Here is a 22,463-nt window from a genome sequence, read left to right on the forward strand (position 1 = left end):
GGGATGCTCAGTGACGGCAGCGGAGAAGCTCGATGTCGTACCGCGTCACATGATTGATGACAGCGAGAGGTTAGTGAGGGGAGTGTTCACGCCACCTGGAGCCGAACCTCCAGTACTGACAGTGAGAACAGACAGTGACCTTTGACCTTCATGACACTAATGTGTGGATATTAAATGCTAGTGGTGGTTTATCCCTGAGGGTTTTTTACAAATGCAGATTTATCCATGTTTGAAGATGGGAGATTTGATTAAAGTATGTCATGTTTGGAAAATGCTACACATTTTTACTAAAGTGATGGGGAATAGAATGTCTTCAGGATGGCGGCCATCACACAACATCTTCTGGGATTTTATTTTTTAATTCCTGCTTGAATTTGTTTTATGAATCTTTGTTGGAAGTTTCAGTTTTTTTTGTCAGAAATCGGGGATTAGAGCCAAAAAATAGTCTGAATTATGGGTTTTTTGTCAGAATTCGGAGGTGATAGTCAGACAATTTTAGTTTTTGTCAGAATTCAGAGATTAGAGTCAGAACAAGTGAGAATTTTGAGTTTTTGTCAGAATTTGGAGATTAGGGTCAGACATTTTAGTTTAGTTTAGTTTCCCTCAGAATTAAGGGATAAGATTAGAGTCAGGAAAAAGTTGTTTGCCCGAATTTTGGGTTTTTGGTCAGAATTCAGAGATTAGAGTCGAAAAAAGTCTGAATTTTTAGGTTTTGTGTTCGAATTCAGGGATTATAGTCAGAGAAAATCTTAATCTAGAGTTTTTTTGTCAGAATTGGGAGTCAGAAAGAAAGCATCAGAATTCACAGTGAACCTTTGACCTTTTCCTGTTGTGGGAGAAAAAATAGAATAGATTAGAAAAATATTCTAATGTGTTAACATTCAAATCATTTATCAGTTGATATTTGTTTATTGATTGGCGGTGGATGTTTGATTAATTATCTATGTTTTTATTTACCATTAACCCTATTTTTATATTTCTTTTGTCTTTCGTGTGTTTTTCATTTACTTGATGTGTTGTTTCTCGTCGCTGTTAAATCCTCTCTGTTCTGTTTATGTTAAATATGGTGGCACAAGATGGCTGCCTACGTAGAGCAAGAACCTTGAACTACATATAAAAGGATTATTTTGCGGTTTCAAAGCCGTTTTTTGGGGCAGCATGTTCAGATTTTTTACAAGAAAACGCTCCTAAAAGTTACACACTGGACCTTTAAAGTTCAGCAAACGCAGTGAAAAATGTCCTCATAGATGACGTGTCGGACGTCTCCTCGTCCACAGCTGCACTGGTCCAGTCAGTGAGTCGGACTGTGATCGATGCAGCGTCCCCGTGTCCCTCAGAGACCAGGACCTGAGACACTGCTGTCAGAGGCTGAACGGGACAAGTGTCAGGAAAAAAAAAAGTCTCCAGGGAGAGAAGAAGAGGACGAGGTTCATCTCACCTACCGACAAAAGATTCAATCACCCTGTACGACACAAAACCCCAACCTGCTCTGAGCCCCAGGGATGAACCAGATCCAGCCGCCACAATGACCCGCTGCAGATACACCAAGTGTGAGAGGGTGAGAGGGTGAGAGGGTGAGAGGGTGAGAGGGTGAGAGGGTGAAAATCCACACTTTTTTCTCTCAGAATTTGGGAAATTATAGATTAGGGTTCAGAAAAAAGTTGGACATTTTTGTTTTTTTCTCAGAATTCAGAGATTAGAGTCAGAAGTAAAGTCCAAATTCATCTTTTTTTTCTCAGAATTAGCAGATTAGACTAAGAAAAAAGGGTTTTTTTTGTTTGTTTTTTTTGGAACGCAGATATTAAAATCAGAAAAAAATCAGAATTCAGTTTTTTCTCAGATTTCGTAAAATTATAGGTCTGAGTCAGAAAAAAGTTGCAAATTTGAGTGATTTTAGTGTTTTTGTCAGAATTCAGGGATTAAGGTCAAGAAAAAAGTCAGAATTAATTGTTTTCCTCAGAATTCAGAGATTAGAGTCATAAAAATGTAGGAATTTTTAGTTTTTTGTGTCAGGGAAAAAAATCCTCTCATTCCTCTAACCTACCTGACAAAAGATTTAATCACCCTGTGCGACACAAAACCCCCACCTGCTCTGAGCCCCAGGGACAAACCGGATCCAGCCGCCACAATGACCCGCTACAGATACACCGAGTGGGAGAGGGTGAGAGGGTGAGAGTGTGAGAGGGGGAGAGGGTGAGAGTGTGAGAGTGTGAGAGGGTGAGAGGGTGAGAGGGTGAGAGGGTGAGAGGCAGGCCCATGATTGAGCTAGAACCTATTTGAATTATTACACATTTGAGACGCGTGCAGCCTTTTTTTTGGGGGGGGGGACTGGGTGAAATCAATTTCTTGGGCACATCATGTCTGCGAGATGAGGGAGGAGTGAGTCACACTGTCGTCAACTGACCTTATAGAAAATATAACAGGCATGAAATCACCAGAATGAGACTCCGGGAGAAAGATTGTTCAATTATTGGACCAAAGTAAAGAGGACTTTAGAGCCTCTGCATGCTTTATGACACTAATGTGTGGATATTAAATGGTTTATCCCTTAGGGTTCTTTTTTCTTTCTGTAGACCATCCATGTTTGATCATGACGGATTTGTCATGTTTAGAAAACGCTCCACATTTTACTAAAGCGATGAAAACATTTGTGATCGCTGAACCTAAAATAATGTCTCCAGGATGGCGTTCATCAGCATCTTCTGCTTGACTTTGTATTAGTTTTATTAATCGTTGTCTTGTAAAGTGCTGTGCTTGCACTTCAGCTTGTGCATACCCGAACCACACGAGGGCGCCGACAAGACATTCTTATTTTTGTCTCAGAATTAGGAGATTAGAGTAAGAAAAATGTTGGAAATTGTAGGGTTTTTTTGGTCAGAACTCAGGGATTAGGAGTGAGAAAAAAAATCTGTTCACATGTTGTTGTTTTTTTTAGAATTTGGAGATTGGTCAGACAAAAGTCCACATTTTGAGTTTTTGTCAGAATTGGGTGATTGGAGTAAGAAAAGTCCGAATTTTTGGTCAGAATTTGGAGATTAGAGTAAGAAAAAAGTCAAACACTGTAGGTTTTTGCCAGGAAAGTCAGCAAAAAAATCTGTTTTTTTCTCTCTCATAATTCAGAGATTATAGAATGAAAAAAGTAAGTTTCATTCAGTTTTGTCAGAAGAGAAATGTCAGATTGAACCTGCTGTTACCACGTCCACAGGTCACACATGCTGCCTTTTGTTTTTTTGTTTTTTTTAAAGATCAGATATGTTCCTTCCCTTTTGTCCGTGGAAGACGAGCTGGGAATCCTCGCAGCGTGAACATCAGGGGAATACTCGTCTCCTCCTGCAGTAACACAAGTGCGATTGCCCCTCGCTAATTGGAGTCAACCAAGCTGAAATTCTTAATTAACTGTCGGCGCCTCAGTGAAGTTAATTAGAGGACGTTCGCGACTAATCCCGAGCTCCGGAAAAAAAATCAGTGACAATTGGAAACACAAGATCTTCTTCTTCTCACACGCTCGCACTGTATCACCATCCAGAGAATAAATGAAAAACACACACAAGACTCTGCTCCTCTTCTTCTTCCTCCTCCTCCTCTTCTTCCTCCTCCTCCTCCTCACTAAACATGGCTCTCCTCACTCGCTCTGCAGCTGTCAGTGTGCGAGCTTGATGGATCGTTCCGAAACACGGACAATCAGCGAGAATCGGCAGCTTAAACATGTGAACAGAGCAGCAGAAATCACACACGGGGGCTGGAAGCTCTTTGAAAGCCAAGACGTCCCGAGGCCTCCACTTCAAAGCGGCGCGGCACGCTGCGATGAATTACGTATCATACGAGCGTATCAGATAAATGATCCACATCCTGTCTCTCATTACTCCATTTAGCTGCTGATCAAAGCTCTTGGCGTCTAATACTGTGCAACTTATTGGACAGATGAAAGAAATCCAACAGATGAAAAATACTTTTTTTTTTAGGCTTTTAGGGACTATACTATAGACGAGCAGTGTATTTATTTTGATGCAGGGACTCTACTTTCTCAAAAAAAAGAGATACAATTGTGACAAGACTCACAATATAATTAACAATGATCCGAGAAAATCTGGTCATTTCCCGGACAGATACATGTGTATGTGCGAAACATACATGTGTATGTGCGAAACATACATGTGTATGTGCGAAACATACATGTGTATGTGCGATACATACATGTGTATGTGCGAAACATACATGTGTATGTGCGAAACATACATGTGTATGTGCGAAACATACATGTGTATGTGCGAAACATACATGTGTATGTGCGAAACATCAACGGACAAATTCATTTTATACACGTGTGATATTTAAGACTTGTTGTAAAATAATCAAAACAAACAAAGGTCTTGACCCAGTTTTTAGGAGGAGTGGACTTTAGTGTGTGTGTGTGTGTGTGTGTGTGTTTGCATATATTTGTGACTGTATATATGTATATATTTGTGAGAGTGTATGTATATATATATAGATGTGTGTATATATATATATATATACACATCTGTATATATCTTTCAGATATAAACTTTGAGAGTTTATAGACTTTGTGAGTATATATATATCTTTGTGAGTGTGTAAATATATTTTTGTGAGTGTATATATATATCTTTGTCTGTGTATATACAGTATATATCTTTGTGAGTGTATATATACATATTTGTGAGTGTATATACAGTATATATCTTTGTGAGTGTGTATATATATATATATATGTACATATATATATCTGTGAGTGCATATATATATATTTGTGAGTGTATATACATCTTTCTGAGTATATATATATATATATCTTTGAGAGTGTATATATATATCTTTGAGAGTGTATATATAAATATCTCTGTGAGTGTATATACATCTTTGTGAGTACATATATATATATATCTTTGAGAGTGTATATATAAATATCTTTGTGAGTATATATATATTTATATATATATCTTTGATAGTGTATATATAAATATCTTTGTGAGTATATACATCTTTGTGAGTATATATATATTTATATATATATCTTTGAGAGTATATACATCTTTGTGAGTATATATATATTTATATATATATATATCTATGAGAGTGTATATATAAATATCTTTGTGCATATATATATCTTTGAGAGTGTATATATAAATATCTTTGTGAGTATATATATATTTGAGAGTATATATATAAATATCTTTGTGCGTATATATATATTTATATATATATCTGAGAGTGTATATATAAATATCTTTGTGAGTATATATATCTTTGAGAGTGTATATATAAATATCTTTGTGCGTATATATATCTTTGAGAGTGTATATATAAATATCTTTGTGAGTGTATATATAAATATCTTTGTGAGTATATATATCTTTGAGAGTGTATATATAAATATCTTTGTGCGTATAATATATATCTCTGTGAGTGTATATATATATATCTTTGTGAGTGTATATAAAGTATATGTATGTATGTGTATGCTTACCGTTGTTGGGGTTGTCACCGATGATATGGTGTCTTCCGCTCCAGTACCAAAGCAGCAGCGTCGCGTCCCTGGACCCAGAGACGATGTAACAATCTCCTCCGATGTACGACTCTGACCGAGCTAAACACGTGACCACGTCCCAGTGTCCGAACACGATCTGGGTCAGTTTACCTGAAGAAGAGACAGAGGCACATATAAGGTTTGAGGGTTTTTTATTCCTCAAAACTGTGGGAGTTTCACGCCGAAATTTGCCTGTAAGAAAAATGAAGAAGAAGTAATGCGGAAGAATAATTAGCCTCGATTACACGTGCTGGTTTCTGTTAATCACGGACCACGTTGTTACTCTAGTTACCTGATAAACTATAGGCCGCCTCCTCTCGCTGATGCTAGTGCAGCTTACTGGGCTGTTCATCCAAACATAGACAGCGATACCTTAGTTCACGATATTCCAACAGACAAACACCTCTGTACTTTAACGAAGACAGCCTGCAGGTCTCGATAGGTGGACAAAAGAGGCTAAAAACAGGTGGTCCTCCAAGCTGATTTTCGTGGAATAGCTGGGGGAAGACACGGGTTCTTCGCCAGTCGGTTTTTGACCGAGTCAATGTGCATCTTAGGGTCAATTCCAATTCCTATCTTAACCCTCAAGCTCAACCCTTAATCTTAACTGGCCCTAAAAACCAAGTGTTGAGGGTTATTTTGTCACTTGTCAGAAATGGGACACCCCTTAAATGCAGATACGTCTTCAGACTGTAGGGGGCAGAATAACGCCAAAGCTGCGTCCAGTCTGTCAACTCCAAAAAGGAAGAAGAAGAAGAAGACATTTACGTCAGGATTATTTATTCTGATCCGTTTGTCAGTCAAGTTATTAGGTTGTCAGTTAGTTATAAGATGATACTCATACAAATATTCAGCTGACAGTTACCACACACCACGACTTATTGAAAAGTAAACCACACCGGCCGACTATTGACAAAAGATGGTCAAATAAAAATAAATGTTAGGCAACAATGACGTCAGTAATCCATAATATGGGCCTAAACTAAGATCATTTTTATATCTCTATTAACAAAGAAAATACTTCATTTGTATCGCACTCGTTTCACTGCTTTAGGCGCCATCTTTGTTAGGTGAAAACACGCAATGCATTCTGGGTAGCCCTTGCTCCCAAGGGTGGTCTCTGAAAATCTCAATATTGAGGGCGATACAGCCCTTAAACTCGCCCCTTAACTTAATTTTTCTGAGAATCGGGACAGAACTTGCACTAGAGGGAGAACATTTTTGAGATTGAGGGTTAAGATTGAGGATTAAGCAAGGAATTGGAATTCACCTTTGGAGTAGGCGAAGAGGCTAATGCTAGCAGCTCCGCAGTGGATGAAGAGGACGAACAGCCTACAGTCGATGAGGCTCAGGAACCTGCTACTGACCATGACTAGGCCTCCGACTGCGAGATAAAATTCTCATTGAAGAACTTATATCCTTTCTCCAGTTTGGACATTTTAAGAGATTAGAGAGCAAAGTTGTCCAGCTATAACTGGCAGTCATGTTTAGAGTAATAACCAGAAGTAGGAATAGATGAATTGCTTCTGCGCTTTTCGATGGTTACTTTCAGGGAACCAACTGTGATGTGATAAAGACCTATTGATGAACTCTACGGAGTTCTCCTTGCTTTGCATTGCTAAGCAGGCACTCTAAATAAACGAAAACGTTATTTCCTCTTCCTTTTAAACGTCATCTGACTCCTCAGATTCATTGTGTTGCTAATTGAACACTCCTTAACCCGTAATCATCAATAAAATGTTTGTTTTTAACATGACAGTATGTTCCACTGTATGATAACACAGTCATCCCTGTTTCTTTTTTTATTGTGTTTTTTTTTTCCCCCACCAAGGCTTGTCAGGAGAGAGCAGTGACACTACTGTATTACCCCACCACGGTGCTCAGTCCTCCACACATCAGCGCACACACACACACACACACACACACACACACACACCTCTACAGGAAGCAGAGTTTACACTGTAACCTACCTGTCTCGGAGGAGTACACACGAAAGCTCTTGTCCCAGAAGCCGCACACCAGGATGTAGCGGTTGTCAGCTGTCACCACAAAACAGTGTGTGGTGATTTGGATGCTCTGGTCCACTAAGTCTGTGATCTGACGCTTGTTGCTTCCACTGCTGTTGGCTGTGGAGGAAAAAAAAAGGATGACGAGAAAAAACAAAACAAAACAGAGTGTCAATAACTAATGAAGATCCTTTCAGCGACAGCAGCAAAAAAAAAAAAGGAAAAAGGACAGATTTCTTTTTTTTGCACCATTCAAAGGAATTTGACGTTTACTCACCGACCAGAGAATCCATCTCTATTGGTAAGTGATGAGCCTGTTCCAGAGAATAACCTGGTGCTCCTCTGAGACCTGGACAGAGACTCATACATAAATATACACAGTCTTGTATAAAGTACCTTAAAGGGATACTTGACTAAAAGTACAAGTATGTTACCAGAAAATTACTTTGGTCACTTTCTCTTTTAATAATATGACATTTAAAGCAAAAGTCTTAAAGTGTGTGACATTTACTGTACTTAAGTATCAAAAGTCATTTCATTTGATATTAAATGTACTTAGTAAAAGTAAAAGTTTTAAAAAAGTGAAGCTTTGGGATTGATTGTGGGTTTGATTCCTGGCTCTGTTAGTCTATATGTGTCCTTGAGCAAATACACTTAATGTTGTAACATGTGTTATGAATATGGAAGAGTATAAGGCCACAAAAAACAAAAACGGTATTCTTTAATCTCAAAATTCTGATGTTTTCCTTAATTTCAGAATTCTGACTTTAATCTCAGACTTCAACATTTTTCTTTTATCTCAGAATTCAGAATTGTTCTTTAATCTCAGAATTCTAACTTCAATATCAGAATTCAGACTTTTTCTTTGAATTTTAACCATTTCATTAATCTCAGAATTCTGAATTTTTCTTTAATCTAAGAATGCTGACTTTTTTTTTAATTCAAACTTTTTCTTTAATCTCAGAATTCCGAATTTTTCTTTAATCTCAGAATTCTGCTTAGGGCCCCATAAAGGCTTGGGCCGGCCCTGGTTGGCAGAGGAAGAAAACAGGTTGTCCTCATTATGATGAATTAAGAACACATTTACTGGTGATATGTCTCAAAATTGAGAAATGTTCCGGTGCATGGATGATGACAGACTTCAAGAAAAAATTATAATTTTACACACACACACACACACACACACACACACACACACACACACACACACACACACACACACACACACACACACACACACACCTGTTCCCTTTTTCAGAACCAAATTCATTCATAATCTCTTCCATCACAAAGATTTCCATCTGTTTCACATATTATTGTTTTTTTTTCCCCTCACTGTGTCAAACTAAATGGAGACATTTCATCCATGCATGTGAGGATCTGGAGCCGCTTTTTTGAAACAGCAACATGCCTGAAAATATGGAGGCCTTATTATCTTCATTATTCTGAAAAAGCCAAAGCACATTTCCCTTCCCTCTGCGACAGGATGGAGAAGGTTCTGCAGCTGTGTTCATTAGAGCGGCAACAGCCGGAGCAGCCACACAGAACCGGCTCTTTGCTCTCTGAGCTCGGTGTGTTTCTATAGTGACAGATGGAGACGTGTGAGGAGAATGTGGTGCAGTTGTGGCCCTAATTTCCCAGTAAGCATTGCTTTGGCCCCGTGACCCTGAGGTGAGGCTGATTCTCGGGGAGCGACTCTGTGTGTAATGTTGTTCACACATGTCTGGAGAAGGAACATGTGGAAACACTCGCGGTGGCTTTACCTGGGAGGTGCTACAGCCTCAGACATGGCTGCATGGATACAGCTCCATTATTGTGGGATGAAGGGATTTCAAATTCCCCTCTGGATGAGCATCTGCTGTACAACGTTGTTTTGTAGAAAAATAATCAGGGGAAACATCTATCTATCTATCTATCTATCTATCTATCTATCTATCTATCTATCTATCTATCTATCTATCTATCTATCTATCTATCTGAAGCTAGCAAGCTATCATCTATCTAAATATACTTGCTATCCTAACTAGCTATCTTGCTAGATAGATAGATAGATAGATAGATAGATAGATAGATAGATAGATAGATAGATAGATAGATAGATAGATAGATAGATAGATAGATAGATAGATAGATAGATAGATAGCATATCTATAGCTGGTGTCGATACATGCTAGCTAACTAGAGACATGCTAGTGGGTAGATAGCTAGTTAGCATATTTACATAAACCTCCAGCTAGCTAGATAATCTAGTATCTATCTAGATGAGAGCTTGCTAGCTTGTGATAGATAGATAGATAGATAGATAGATAGATAGATAGATAGATAGATAGATAGATAGATAGATAGATAGATAGATAGATAGATAGATAGATAGATAGATAGATAGATAGATAGATAGATAGATAGATAGATAGATAGATAGATAGATAGATCTCTAGCTAGCCAGCACAGATAGATAGGCTAGTTAGATAGAGTTGGCTAGCTAGAGAGATAGCGGTAGAGGTAGCTAGCCAGTTAGCATATTTAGATAGATATCTAAAGTTGAAAGGTTTGGTTTTCCACCTAGCTATGCTAACAAACATGTCAAATTAGTTATATGAGTCACGGTCATTTCTTTTTGGGAGAATATTTGTTACACTGTTTGAGAATTATGTTTTTTTGTTTTTAAATGACAGGTTATGGTGGTAAATGTATAAAATATGGTGTCAACGCTCGCCCGCTCACCGACAGTGTTGTGCCACCTGTTGACGGCAAAGAGGCGACTGCAGGTGATGGTGACCACAGCGGGTACGAGGAGGTGCGGCAGAGTGTTGGCGGCCACGTGTGTCACCGGGGAATTGAAGGGAAACTTCAGCACCATGATGACGTCCTGCTGCATCTGGTCCTTGAACATGAGAGGACTCTATGGAGAGGATAACATGTGGAATGATGGAGGGAGGAGAAGAAGAATGGAGGAGAAGAAGAATGGAGAGAGGTCATTAGTGTGTGAGGAAATAAAAACTGGGATCAGACACAAGGAACTTTAGCCTCTGGACACAACAGTCAGATGAGGGTTTTTAAGGAGGTTGTACATGTGAGATGATAAACACGCAGAAAGATTCAGTTTGATTCACAGAGAAGCATAAACACATGTTTTTACTTCATTTCAACAACAATTTAATTTATCAAGTCACAGAATGACCATCACAGATGAAAGAAATAAAATTATGATAATAATATAATGGCTGAAGCTGACAGTGATTACCAGAATGTATCCAAATCAGATTTTCATCCTCTTCACATCATTTATAACAGACGCTGTGTATTTATTTTAAACTGTGTCCGTCCTATGTCATCATTTATTTGAATTGCTTTGAACATTGTAAAACCAATTGTTGATGTTTTCAGTGATGCCGTGTTGTGTTTTTCTGTTTAGTTTTAAATGTCTGTTTTCTTTTGCTGTTGGACCCTGTTCAAGCAGTTTATCCTCAAAGCATTAATTTATATCCAAATTTAGATGTTGGCTTCTCTGATAACAATGGTGCAACCTGTTCATTTTTTTAAAAAATGTTTGCTTTTTCAGTTACCGAAACTAAAAACGGTCCATTATTGTCACATAAGGCAGCCTGTGGATGAAAGTAAGGGAATTGGGCTTGTAACCAGAGGGTTGCAGGTTCACTCCAGATTCTAATAGCTCTAATAGTAATAATAACAAGTGAAGGTTTGAGTTAAGTTTAAACATAACTCAAGCAAAAACCGTCCAGTTGCTAACAGCTATCTATCGAATATAACGATGACCGGGACGACTGAGACGGAATGAATACATTTATTTTGGCTCATATTTAACAGACAACTGCAGATAAGTAAGAATAAAAAATGAGAAACTTCTGCTCAATCTTATAAACGCCTACACTTCTTCACTGTCCTCACAAAAACATGGTTATTTCAGCAACAAACGATACATTAAGCTATGGATATTATCAGTTCTAGTTAGTTCTAGTATAACTAAATTATAGTTAATATTGCAAGATTAAAATATTCTTCGATTAAGTTTTTGCCGCCTGTTCAGTGTTCGTCATCGTTTTAACATATTCAGAGATTACGAGAACCTTCACTCTTAGAAATAAAAGTGCTAAGTAGAACAATATAAGGTTCTTCAGGTTGTCCTCATAGGAGAACCCTTTTTGACTCCAGGTAGAACTTTTTTATAAAGGTTCCACCAAGAACCCTTTTAAAACCCTTTATTCAGGAAAGGGGTTTTAAAGGGTTCTCTGAATGGTTCTTACTGGAACCTTTAGTGTTACCAAGAACCCTTGAAAAACCTTATTTCTAAGCGTGTTCTAATTGTACATTGTGTGTTTGCTAATCGCGTTAGAAGGCTATTGGATAAATTAGAAAACCCTTGAAAACCTTTCTAATTTCTAAGAGTGTTCAAAGAACACTGTAAAAGTGATGTAGGGCTAAAACAATTCCTCCATTACTGAAAAGAATTGTCAACTATTTAGATAATCAATTATTTGGTTTGAGAGTTTCCAGTTTCTCTGATTTCTCAGAATACGTCTGGTTTCTTTGCTCCATCTTGGGAACATCATCATTTCATGGACAAAAAACAACACTCGAATACTAAATAATCTACAGTTACATATACATGTATAAACACAGTGGGCATAAGTGGGTAAGACCCACCTTGACCTCCCTGACTCTAATATTTTGATTTAGGGTTGCAGTTCCCATTTTAACCACTAATGGCTACAGTTCTCTGACATTTTCCTCTCTAACCACGTGTAAGTGTGTGCGTGTAGCAGTGAAATAGACGCTGACAACATGCTGAACTGCTCTCAGGTCAGAAGTGGATGGAAATATTTCACGTCTGTTGCAAAAGGCAGAGAATTGCAAGTATATATATGAATATATACATATATATACTATATGTATAAAGGGTCACAGGGGAATCAACCTTACAAACTTTTCTTTGTAGGAGAGCCGTGTGTGTGTGTGTGTGGGGGGGGGGGGGGGTAATGAAGGCGGCTCTGGCCATTACATGGATTAGACGTTGAAGAGAGAGACAGGAGCGACTAGGCCAGTAGGGAGCACTCTTCCCTTTACACAGCAGCTATAAAACAGTGCAGACAACTGGCTCTGGGAAAATGTGCGTGTGTGTGTGTGTGTGTGTGTGTGTGTGTGTGTGTGTGTGTGTGTGTGTGTGTGTGTGTGTGTGTGTGTGTGTGACCTACATGAGGTAAGACTTCTGAAATATTTATTTTGTGCCATAAAAAAAAAAGAGAAGTGGATTCAAGTGGAATAGAAGTGATAAATTAGCGGGGACGTCGTCTCAAGTTGACGTTCTCGGGGAATATCATCCACGTTTGTGCAGGCACACACAAACTGCTACACACACAAACTGCTACACACACACACACAATGACCAGAGGTGCAGGGTATTTCTTATTTTTTTTCCCCCCAGAATGCTCGTTGCTCTCACCAGGTGCATGGCAGAGCTGCGTGGAGGATGTGGCTCGATAAGCAACTGAGATGGCGTCTGTCCAAACCTCTGGATCTGAGCCTCTGTGGCCTGCAGGAGAGAGAGAGAGAGAGAGAGACACACACAGAGAGAGAGAGAGAGAGAGAGAGAGGCTGTCACAGTCAATATGCATCAAAGTGATGGGTCAATGCGTTACTTGACAATGCAAGCAAATCCTAACTCAGCCGTGCCTCTGCAGAGGGGGGGGAGGAGGTGGTAAAAAAAAAAAAGAAGAAGAAGGGTGCACACTCCAAATCGCCTCAGTCCTCCTCCCCCCCCCCCCCACACACACACACACACTCCCCCCTTCAGACCCTGCAGAGTCATCCAAGTGTTAGTATGGAAGAGACAAGCCTTTTCCTATTAACATGCTTCAGTTAACCATTCCCATTTCCAGGCGCAGAGGGCGGGGAGGGGGGGGGTGTGGTGTTCTGCTGCTGCACAGACGCTAACCTGGAGTGACATCCAGTGAGGACTGCAGCAGACCGGCCCTGCTTTTTTTTATATATATAAATGTTATTGTGTTTGAAACAAAGGCAAAAGTATGCACGCACACACACACACAAATAAAAACACACACACAGTGATTTGTGTTACCTTGTAAGAGTGAGCATCTCTCCCTGAGAGGAGGATTTGGTTTGTGTCTAGATACAAGGTGAAAGAGAAAAAAAATATAATAATAATAATTCTTTATTTTAAACCCTTGAACACCAAAGCTACAAAATGTCTGACTTATTTTAACCATAAAGGAGCCAGAACATGTCCTGTGAGTATGAAGGTATATTTGGTATAAGTACTTTTGGGCACATACACACAAAATCTTAACTCAAAGTTCGGGGAAAGCTCTGAAAAATTAGTTTGGGGACCCGAAAAATACCTCCCACGACCCATCTGTGGATCCCGACCCAGTGTTTGGGGGGAAAATGGGTCTAATAACCAAATAACGGTGCTTTGTCAAAGTCTGTTGGCTTTTCCTCCTGCCTTCATAAAGAATATGATTTAGGAAATACACTTTGAGAAACGTGTCTAATTTCTTGTTGTTGCTCTGAGGAGGAAACAGTTTCAGTTACGTACGCAAATAATAGCCAAAAATAACTCCACTTGTACTTACAATTACCTCTCAGAAGGTTCCATTAAAGGTGCCATTATGTACAAAAACTGTTACTACATTCAAATTCAAAATACAGAGGTCTTTTAGGTTTCGTTTTCAGACGTAACTGGCAACCCGTGGTTGTTCGGCAGCTGAGACTCTACTGACTGCAATGATGGGTAGACGGCGGTAGGTGGCGCCACATGCCAAAACATGATTTCAAAACATAAACATGATTTGCAGTCTGCAAAATATATTGTTTTTAATGCAAATATTTTGTCTGTACTGTTGTTGTTGGTGAGTTCAGTTTGTTATATGAACATTATTCCTGAGTCTCTGTGACATATTAGGAGGATTTTATGGCCAGTTGATTTAGATTTATTACAAAAAGCACCTTTAACAGAGGAGTCTGGTGTATTTAACGACAGCACTGCTGAAAGCTGAAGATAGCGAGGACTTATATTTGGTTGTGTATGGGCGTATACATAACATTTCAGGCAACATGTATGTGATTGAAGCTAAAATGTTGATTTTAATGTCACAGGGACGTTAAACGATGGGACATTGATTGGTTTATAGCACATTTAATTCAGTACAATGGTACTTTTCCTTTATTTCCACTCACTAATGAGCGTCTGTTGTCTCGATGAAGTGTGGATTATTAATCGTAAACGACGGGTCTGGATGACTGAGACTGATAAAAAAAACAAAAAAACAACAACAACAATGCAACACTGGATGAATCAAGCAAGTGCTAAAATTAGAAAAACGCCCACTTAAACAGACAAAAGATTTTTCTTTTTTTTCATCCAGCGTGAGTGAAGGAAAAAGGAAAAGATAAAAAAAAAAAAAAAAAAGAAGAAGTGGTACAAGCTGCCGAGCTTGACTGAAAGTGGGGCATTCCACAGCAGGAGTGATTGATGTGACTGGAGCCACTTCCACCATCAGAGGGGAGCTTGTAGACGTCCGTCAATGCCACTGTGCACAATGGAACATACATCGCTCAGCCTTCCACCCGCCCTGCTCACCGCCGCGGTGACGAGTCCTTCACTTCCCTCCCTCCGCCTGTACACACCACTCGCCATCAAAAACACCCACCGGGCGGCACATGCCACGGCGAGAGTCGCTGCATGGTAAGTTCAGAGGTGATGCCGAAACAGGACAGGTCAGTGTGCGTGGTGTGGTCCACTGTAGTGACCACACATGCACGAATGCACTTCCATTCATTTTGACAGCCTAAACAAAACATTATCCCTAACCTTAACCATAACCATCACCAGTTGATGTCTAATGCTTACCTTAAACTAACCACAATTCACATCCTAACCCTAACCATAAACCAGTTCCTCGGAAGTGAGATTCTGCCTCATTAGGACATGGTTTTGGTCTCCATGTGGACAACTGGTCCTGAATTTCAGTTCAATTTAGAAAAAAAACTAAAAAAAAACTTTACCGTCATTATTATGTAACAAAATTATGTTTTTTTTTTATTTGTTTAATTTGCTTTTTTTGTTTTGCGCTTTATAACTCCTTGTAAGAAGCTTACTTAGTAGCCAAGCTAGCAAGCTAACATTATATACTACACACTATACACTACACAATACAATGAAAAACATCATCAAAACATGTATTTTATTATTACAAGAACGTGACTGTTAAGCATTTGTATTGCCAAGCTATTTCAGGAAATCTGATTTCATTTATTAATTTATTCATTGTGCAAACTGTGACTAATTCCTGTTACTGCAATTGACTAAATCGTGCATTTTATTTTTACGGAGTTATCTAGTACAATGAAAGACGTAAAAACATGTATTTTATTTTACACGAATAACAACTATTTTTTATTGTTAATAGTTATGGCAAAAGATTTGTGTAGGAAGTAGTAAAAGGCCGAGGTCAGGGGCTCTTATTATGAAAGCCAGGGTGACCGGAAGTGATCTTTTCATCTTTTGTTTTCAACTGCATAGTACAAGTGCACAATAGCACCTGTTATACCACTACAACCAAAGCTAATTTTAAAAACGCTTGTTTTATTCATGAAGAATAACAGAGAGAGAGACAACATAAAAACATGTATTTATCTGATGAGAATAAGTAACAAAACAAAAGATTATGCTAAGATTACCTTTCGCCTCCTGACAGATGCCACTGATTACACACAGCAAATTGCCTTCCTTAAGTGCTTGAAACCACACAAACACATGAAAAGACTGTAAACAAACCTAACAAACCATTCATGTAATTGTATAACCGCACTATTATTGTTTTCCTGTGAAATTTGTTTAAGAAAAGTGTTGTTTTTTGGGGGGGGGTTTACACTAACCTGCCACTTTATTAGGTACAGAGGACAACTAACTCCCATGCACGTTCCTTTTCACTGTGTACGAATAGAACTCACTCACCAATTCTTACTAAATACTAAAAAGCACAGAGGTTAAAAACCACAACATTTTGAAAGAATAAGTAGCTTAGTAAAACTAAAGATATCATACAAACGTCTATATTAAAAGAATAACTACTAAAACAAAGCGTAAAATCAAAACTATTACAAACATAACATCATACTATTTTATTTAAAAACCCTAAACAAGCTGGAAATGGTTTCAACTAGATGTTGAACTAGTCATACTTTGCACATGCACAGCACAATTGGGGGGATGACAACCCCCTCACACATTAAAAGAAAAGATAGACACACACACACACATTCCTTGTGTATCACAGCACCACTGGTACAGGCCACCTGCGCTGCCCCCGCTGGTCGCCTCCCATCCTCTACAACGCCAAAAAAGGCTCCTTCCCCACAAGTTGTGGAGCAGTGAAAGTTTAAATCTGAGCACATTTGGTAACCATTATGTGTTAGCCAGTCATTTCTTTTACAGCACAGTCTGTCAAGTAACAAGCGACTGACACTGTGGCTATTTAAGGTTAGGTTTGAGGTGAGGGTCAAAATGTCTGCTCCAATCAAGACATTTGATACGGAGATCATAAAGAGTCTGAGTCTGAGGAGGCCATGTGGAAAACATCAGCATATTCCTTGTTTTGATTATGTTACCGGAGGAAAAACTGCACTGCACTGCTGCATGTCCCTGTTTGGAAGTCACCAGACAACCTTCAACAACCCGCGATTACTTACAGAGTGAGTGAGGGCAGGATTTTTACTATACTTTTATAAAAGGTGACTTCTTCCAAAGTCATTCTCTGGTGAGATTCTTTTACTCAAGTATCCCTTAAGACTGCTAAATATGCTAGCTAGCAATAATATTGATGGTCTGTCTGTCTGTCTGTCCGTCCGTCCGTCCCTCTATCTATCTATCTATCTATCTATCTATCTATCTATCTATCTATCTATCTATCTATCTATCTATCTATCTATCTATCTATCGCTAGTAAGCTATCATCGATAGATCTAAATATGCTCGCTATCCTAACTAGCTATCTTGCTAGATAGATATATAGAATATTTTGAAAGATATCTAGCTAGCTGATGTAGATAGTGATAGCTAGCTAGAGACATGCTAGTTGGTAGATAGCGAGTTAGCATAGTTCGATAAACCTCTAGCTAGCTAGCACAGATAGATGAGAGCTTGCTAGCTTCTGATAGATAGATTTGTATATAGTTATATATATAAATTATCTATCTATCTATCTATCTATCTATCTATCTATCTATCTATCTATCTATCTATCTATCTATCTATCTATCTATCTATCTTAAGCTAGCAAGCTATCATCGGGGTCGTACCTATGTTCCCCAGGTCCTATGTTCCCCGTTTTTCCCAAAAAAGGTCCACTTTGTATGTGACAGGGGAACATAGGACCCTTTTTTTGAAAAAGGGTAGGGTTAGGATTAGGGTTAGAGAAAGGGTCCTATGTTCCCCGGTCACATACAAAGCGGGGAACATAGGACCCGGGGAACATAGGTACGACCCCGCTATCATCTATACATATAAATATGCTCCAAACTCGCTATCTTGCTAGATCTAGCTAGTTGGATAGCTAGCATATTTAGGTTGATGTCTCTAGATGATAGCTTGATAGCTTCAGAGATAACTCCTAGCTCCTACTACTACCTGAATCATTCTCTGGTAATATACTTGTACTTTTACTCAAGTATACCTTTAATAAGTTACTCTATATAAGACATGTCTGAGGGGAAATGGACCGACTCGTCCAAGGTTAACTCAAGAACATGTTCGTCCGCAAGACGATCAAAACATGTCAATATCCCTCAGGTGCCTCGACACTAATCCTCGCCGAGGTGTGTCAGAAACTTATCTCCATCTCAGTGTGAGACGGCAAGCACTTAAAGAGGCAGTTCATTAATTTGAGTCACTTCGGGCTCTGCTTTTTGGCTGATAAGTGTCACTTATCAGCCAACGCCATCTGGAGGATCTCGCCTTCCAGCGATGAATGTCTTGCTCAGGTGTGAACACCAAACATCCATCATAACGCCGGCGCGTCGTCCTAGTCCTCGGCTTCAGAGGTGAGCGTCTGCGGCTTCCTCCCTCCAGGTGCACTCATGCAACGCAGCGACAAAACAACGCTGTCAGACAGAACGCAGACACGGCCCTGCGTTGACCCGCTAAGCGGCGTGGGATCACGCTGAGTCGCGACACCTGAGCTCAGCGGTGGTAGCTACAAACATGACGCTGCTTCACCTTTCGCCTCCTGACAGATGCCACAGATTACACACAGCAAATTGCTTCACTCAAGTGCTTGAAAGCAAACAAACCTCACAAACATTCATGTAATTCTATAACCGCGCTAATTATAATTTTCCTGTGAAATTTGTTTAACGATAAGCGTTTTTTTTTACATTTACCTGTCACTTTATTACGTACAGATACGAACTAATTGTGCACTTTACAGTGTGTAATCACTACCCAGTAGGGATGCAATGGTACGGTTTTCCCACGGTTCGGTATGTATCACGGATTTGGGGCCACGGTATCGGTACGTTTTCGATATCTTAATATAAAACTGCTCAGACTAGCAAAGGCAATATTGCATTGAAAAATAAATAATTAAACGAATACCGTTGCATCCCTACTACCCAGTGGTTAAAAACCACAAAATAGAAACAGAAACACAACAGCAAAATTGGAAAAGAATAAGAGTATAATAAAACAAATAAATAAAGTTACAAACTAGAAATTTGGTGAAATCTGGAAATGCAGAACGATAAAAGAACAGGTTTTGATTTAAAGGAAGCTACTGACTCCGCTTGTCAGATTTCCTTTGGCAGAAAGTTCAAGAGACTCTTACTTCAAAAGCTCAGCCCTTCTTTGTTTTCAGCTGAGGATCTGGTGTAGTTAAATGTTCTCTGTCAGAATCTCAAGGAAATGACAGGGTTGTGCAGGGATACAGGTAAATTCAAGGAAGTTGTTATTTGAGTTTAGCTAGAACCGTTTTTTTTTCATTCTCATCTGACCTCTGGCACCAACAAGGCATAATTGACATAACCTTTGTTTTCCCCACAGAATCCAATTTAAACATAACATTCCAGTCTTCGTATTAGTGAATGCATTGTCCTGTTGCTGTTCCTCTACTCGACTGTATAAGAAAGTGACATAGTTTTCTGGTTGCAGAACACACTCTCAATTTCACGTGTCAAGATTTGTTAAATTTAGTGCTAAATTTCAGTTGTTGAAATTGGAAAGTCCTATTGGACGACACCAGCTGTCAATCACATAACTGGGATGTTTTTAAATCCGAACATAAGGATTATATAAGAGATAGAACTAGTGACGAGACCATTAACTCCTCAGAAAAATGTCTATCAACGTTGTAAATCAACTTTCATTCAAAATGTGTTGTTTTTGCAACCAGCAGAGTTTCCCCCTGGTGGAAGACTATCTCCATTTTTCATATGGCAATTTATTATGAGTTCCTGAAATCCTCAGACCAACAACTATGTCATGTTCAGTCATTTAAATAAGCTTAAACAGGTGTACTTAATAAAGTGGCAGGTAAAAATGCTTAAGTAATAACAAAGAATTGCCCTGAGGGTTTTTCCTGACTGACAGCTCAGGAGTTGACATGTGAACCACAGTATGTATCTGCAGTGATCGTCACAGACGATATCCGCTGAATATCATCATTAACTATCATCAGGGTCAAACATTTAAACCCTTGTGTCTCATCACTGAGAGAATATCAAGGTGAAATCCGTTCAAAGTGGCCTCGCTTTATTCAGAGGAGGAGAAACAGAGCGCCACTGATAAATAATTTGTCTGTTTACTTCTGAGAGGCACAGCAGGGTCTGAATCCAGGAGCTGTTGGCATGTTTCTCCATCAGAGACGACTGTCAGGAGAAGCATCACAGCCAAGGACCGCTGATCCACCGCTGTGCCGGCACAACTGTCACTGGCACAACTGTCACCGCGCTCTCGTCCGCCGGCCCAGCGCCGCGTCACAGAGTCGGGGAGGAGGAGGTGGAGAATGTCATTTACCTCTTCTCCAGCTGACACACGCCACAAAACTCATCTCTCATGACCTCCAATGTCTTGACATTTCCAATGGCTTAATTGTCGTGACTAATGCCAGATCTGCATTTTTCACCTGACAGGCCCAGAGTGAATCAATAGCCCGCAGTCAAATGACACATTTTCAGCAAAACGCAGCTGACGTCGGCCGGGCATCATTCCAATGTTTCACCTCAGTGACTCAGACAGGTCACTCACAGGTCGACCTGTGTGGCATCAGAGCAGTGGTGGTACAGTGGTGGTTTGACATCTATCTATCTATCTATCTATCTATCTATCTATCTATCTATCTATCTATCTATCTATCTATCTATCTATCTATCTATCTATCTATCTATCTATCATTGATAGCTCACTAGCTACTCTAACTATCGTTGATAGCTAGTTGGACAGCAAGCATATAGCTAGATAGATAAATTATCTATCTATCTATCTATCTATCTATCTATCTATCTATCTATCTATCTATCTATCTATCTATCTATCTATCTATCAGAAGTTAGCAAGCTCTCATCTATCTGTGCTAGCTAGCTAGAGGTTTATGTAAATATGCTATCTATCTATCTATCTATCTATCTATCTATCTATCTATCTATCTATCTATCTATCTATCTATCTATCTATCTATCTATCTAAAGCTAGTAAGATAGATAGATAGATAGATAGATAGATAGATAGATAGATAGATAGAGATAGTGTTAGAGGTAGCTAGCTAGTTAGCATATTTAGATAGATATCTAAAGTTGAAAGATTGTTTAGATATCCATCCAGCTATGCTAACAAAAACATCAACTGAGTTAATTGTCTAACTGTCTGTCCGTGTTCGCAAAATACTGATCGACTGCTTTAGCTTTGCTAATTATGTCCAGAGCCAGAGATGCGCTTGCATCCATGTTTTTTACTGGAACACCTTCAGCTCAGCAGTGACCATCACTTCTGGTTCCGACTTCAGATTTAGATGGACTGCACCATGGCTCATCATTGTTTTAGTCCAGACTTCACTGCGTAGGAAATCGGCTTCACGTACGCTCAAAGACTGTAATCAGATCAATGGATGTGACTGAGCTCTTGGATCAATCACCAGAGGTCAGCGGCTCAATAGACGAGGGAGAGACTCCTCTTGTTTCTCTTCTCATTAATTGAATTTCTATTAGCTCGACTGTGGCGCTGCTGAATAGCTTAATTGCGGTGGAAAAAGGCGGAGCAGAGACGGCAGCAGCTGGTGTGCATTGTGGCGAGCTGGTCGTTCCTCCCTGTGATATTCACCATCTGCTGTCTGCAAAACAACTCATTTATATACTGTCACTTCCAGCGGCGCCTTTATTTATCAAGTGACCACTATGCAAATCACCTGCAGAAGATTTGGCTGATCTAATTGCCAGAATCTTAGGTTTGGTTTTCATCATGTGCCTGATGGTGGTTTAATGTGATGTTTGGACTTTGATTTTTTTTACTTGTCTCACTGAGAGACGACAGTGTACAGTTAGTTAGTCGCGACTCGGACTCACTAATTACGCCCAGTTCACTTTTGTGACACGCCGATGCGTTTGTGCAGGAGAACAATACAGGCTCGGCTAATTATGGCTGATGTGATGAGCGCTAATTAAGATGAGCCTTCACATCCACGTCACAGATGGATATTTGGTTTTCTCCCTGTGATATTAAGTATAACCTTGTGTGTTTACATTGAGTAAAATAAAGTTTAAAATTGAATAAAGCAACAGTTGGATCATTTCACGTTTAATAGAACCTTCTGAGAAAGTACAGTAACTGGAAAACTAAACCTGTTCCTGCAGTGAAGTCATTTTGGTCATTATGTGCCTGAATC

General features: G+C 39.3%; 1 protein-coding gene across 1 annotated transcript in view; it reads right to left on the reverse strand.

Annotated features, from left to right (window-relative positions):
• Window positions 1-22,463, reverse strand: part of LOC310925199 (neurobeachin-like) — a gene marked incomplete at both ends in the record, with an annotated part of 330,054 nt that overhangs the window by 8,566 nt on the left and 299,025 nt on the right. The window contains 5 exons of the mRNA XM_083887081.1: window positions 5,489-5,659; window positions 7,519-7,674; window positions 7,832-7,903; window positions 10,279-10,456; window positions 13,016-13,105. Of these exons, the coding sequence (XP_083743207.1) occupies window positions 5,489-5,659; window positions 7,519-7,674; window positions 7,832-7,903; window positions 10,279-10,456; window positions 13,016-13,105 (667 nt within the window). The remainder of the gene's footprint in view (window positions 1-5,488; window positions 5,660-7,518; window positions 7,675-7,831; window positions 7,904-10,278; window positions 10,457-13,015; window positions 13,106-22,463) is intronic.

This window comes from Microchirus variegatus (assembly GCF_963457635.1).
Source record: "Microchirus variegatus genome assembly, chromosome: 3".
NCBI lineage: Eukaryota > Metazoa > Chordata > Actinopteri > Pleuronectiformes > Soleidae > Microchirus > Microchirus variegatus.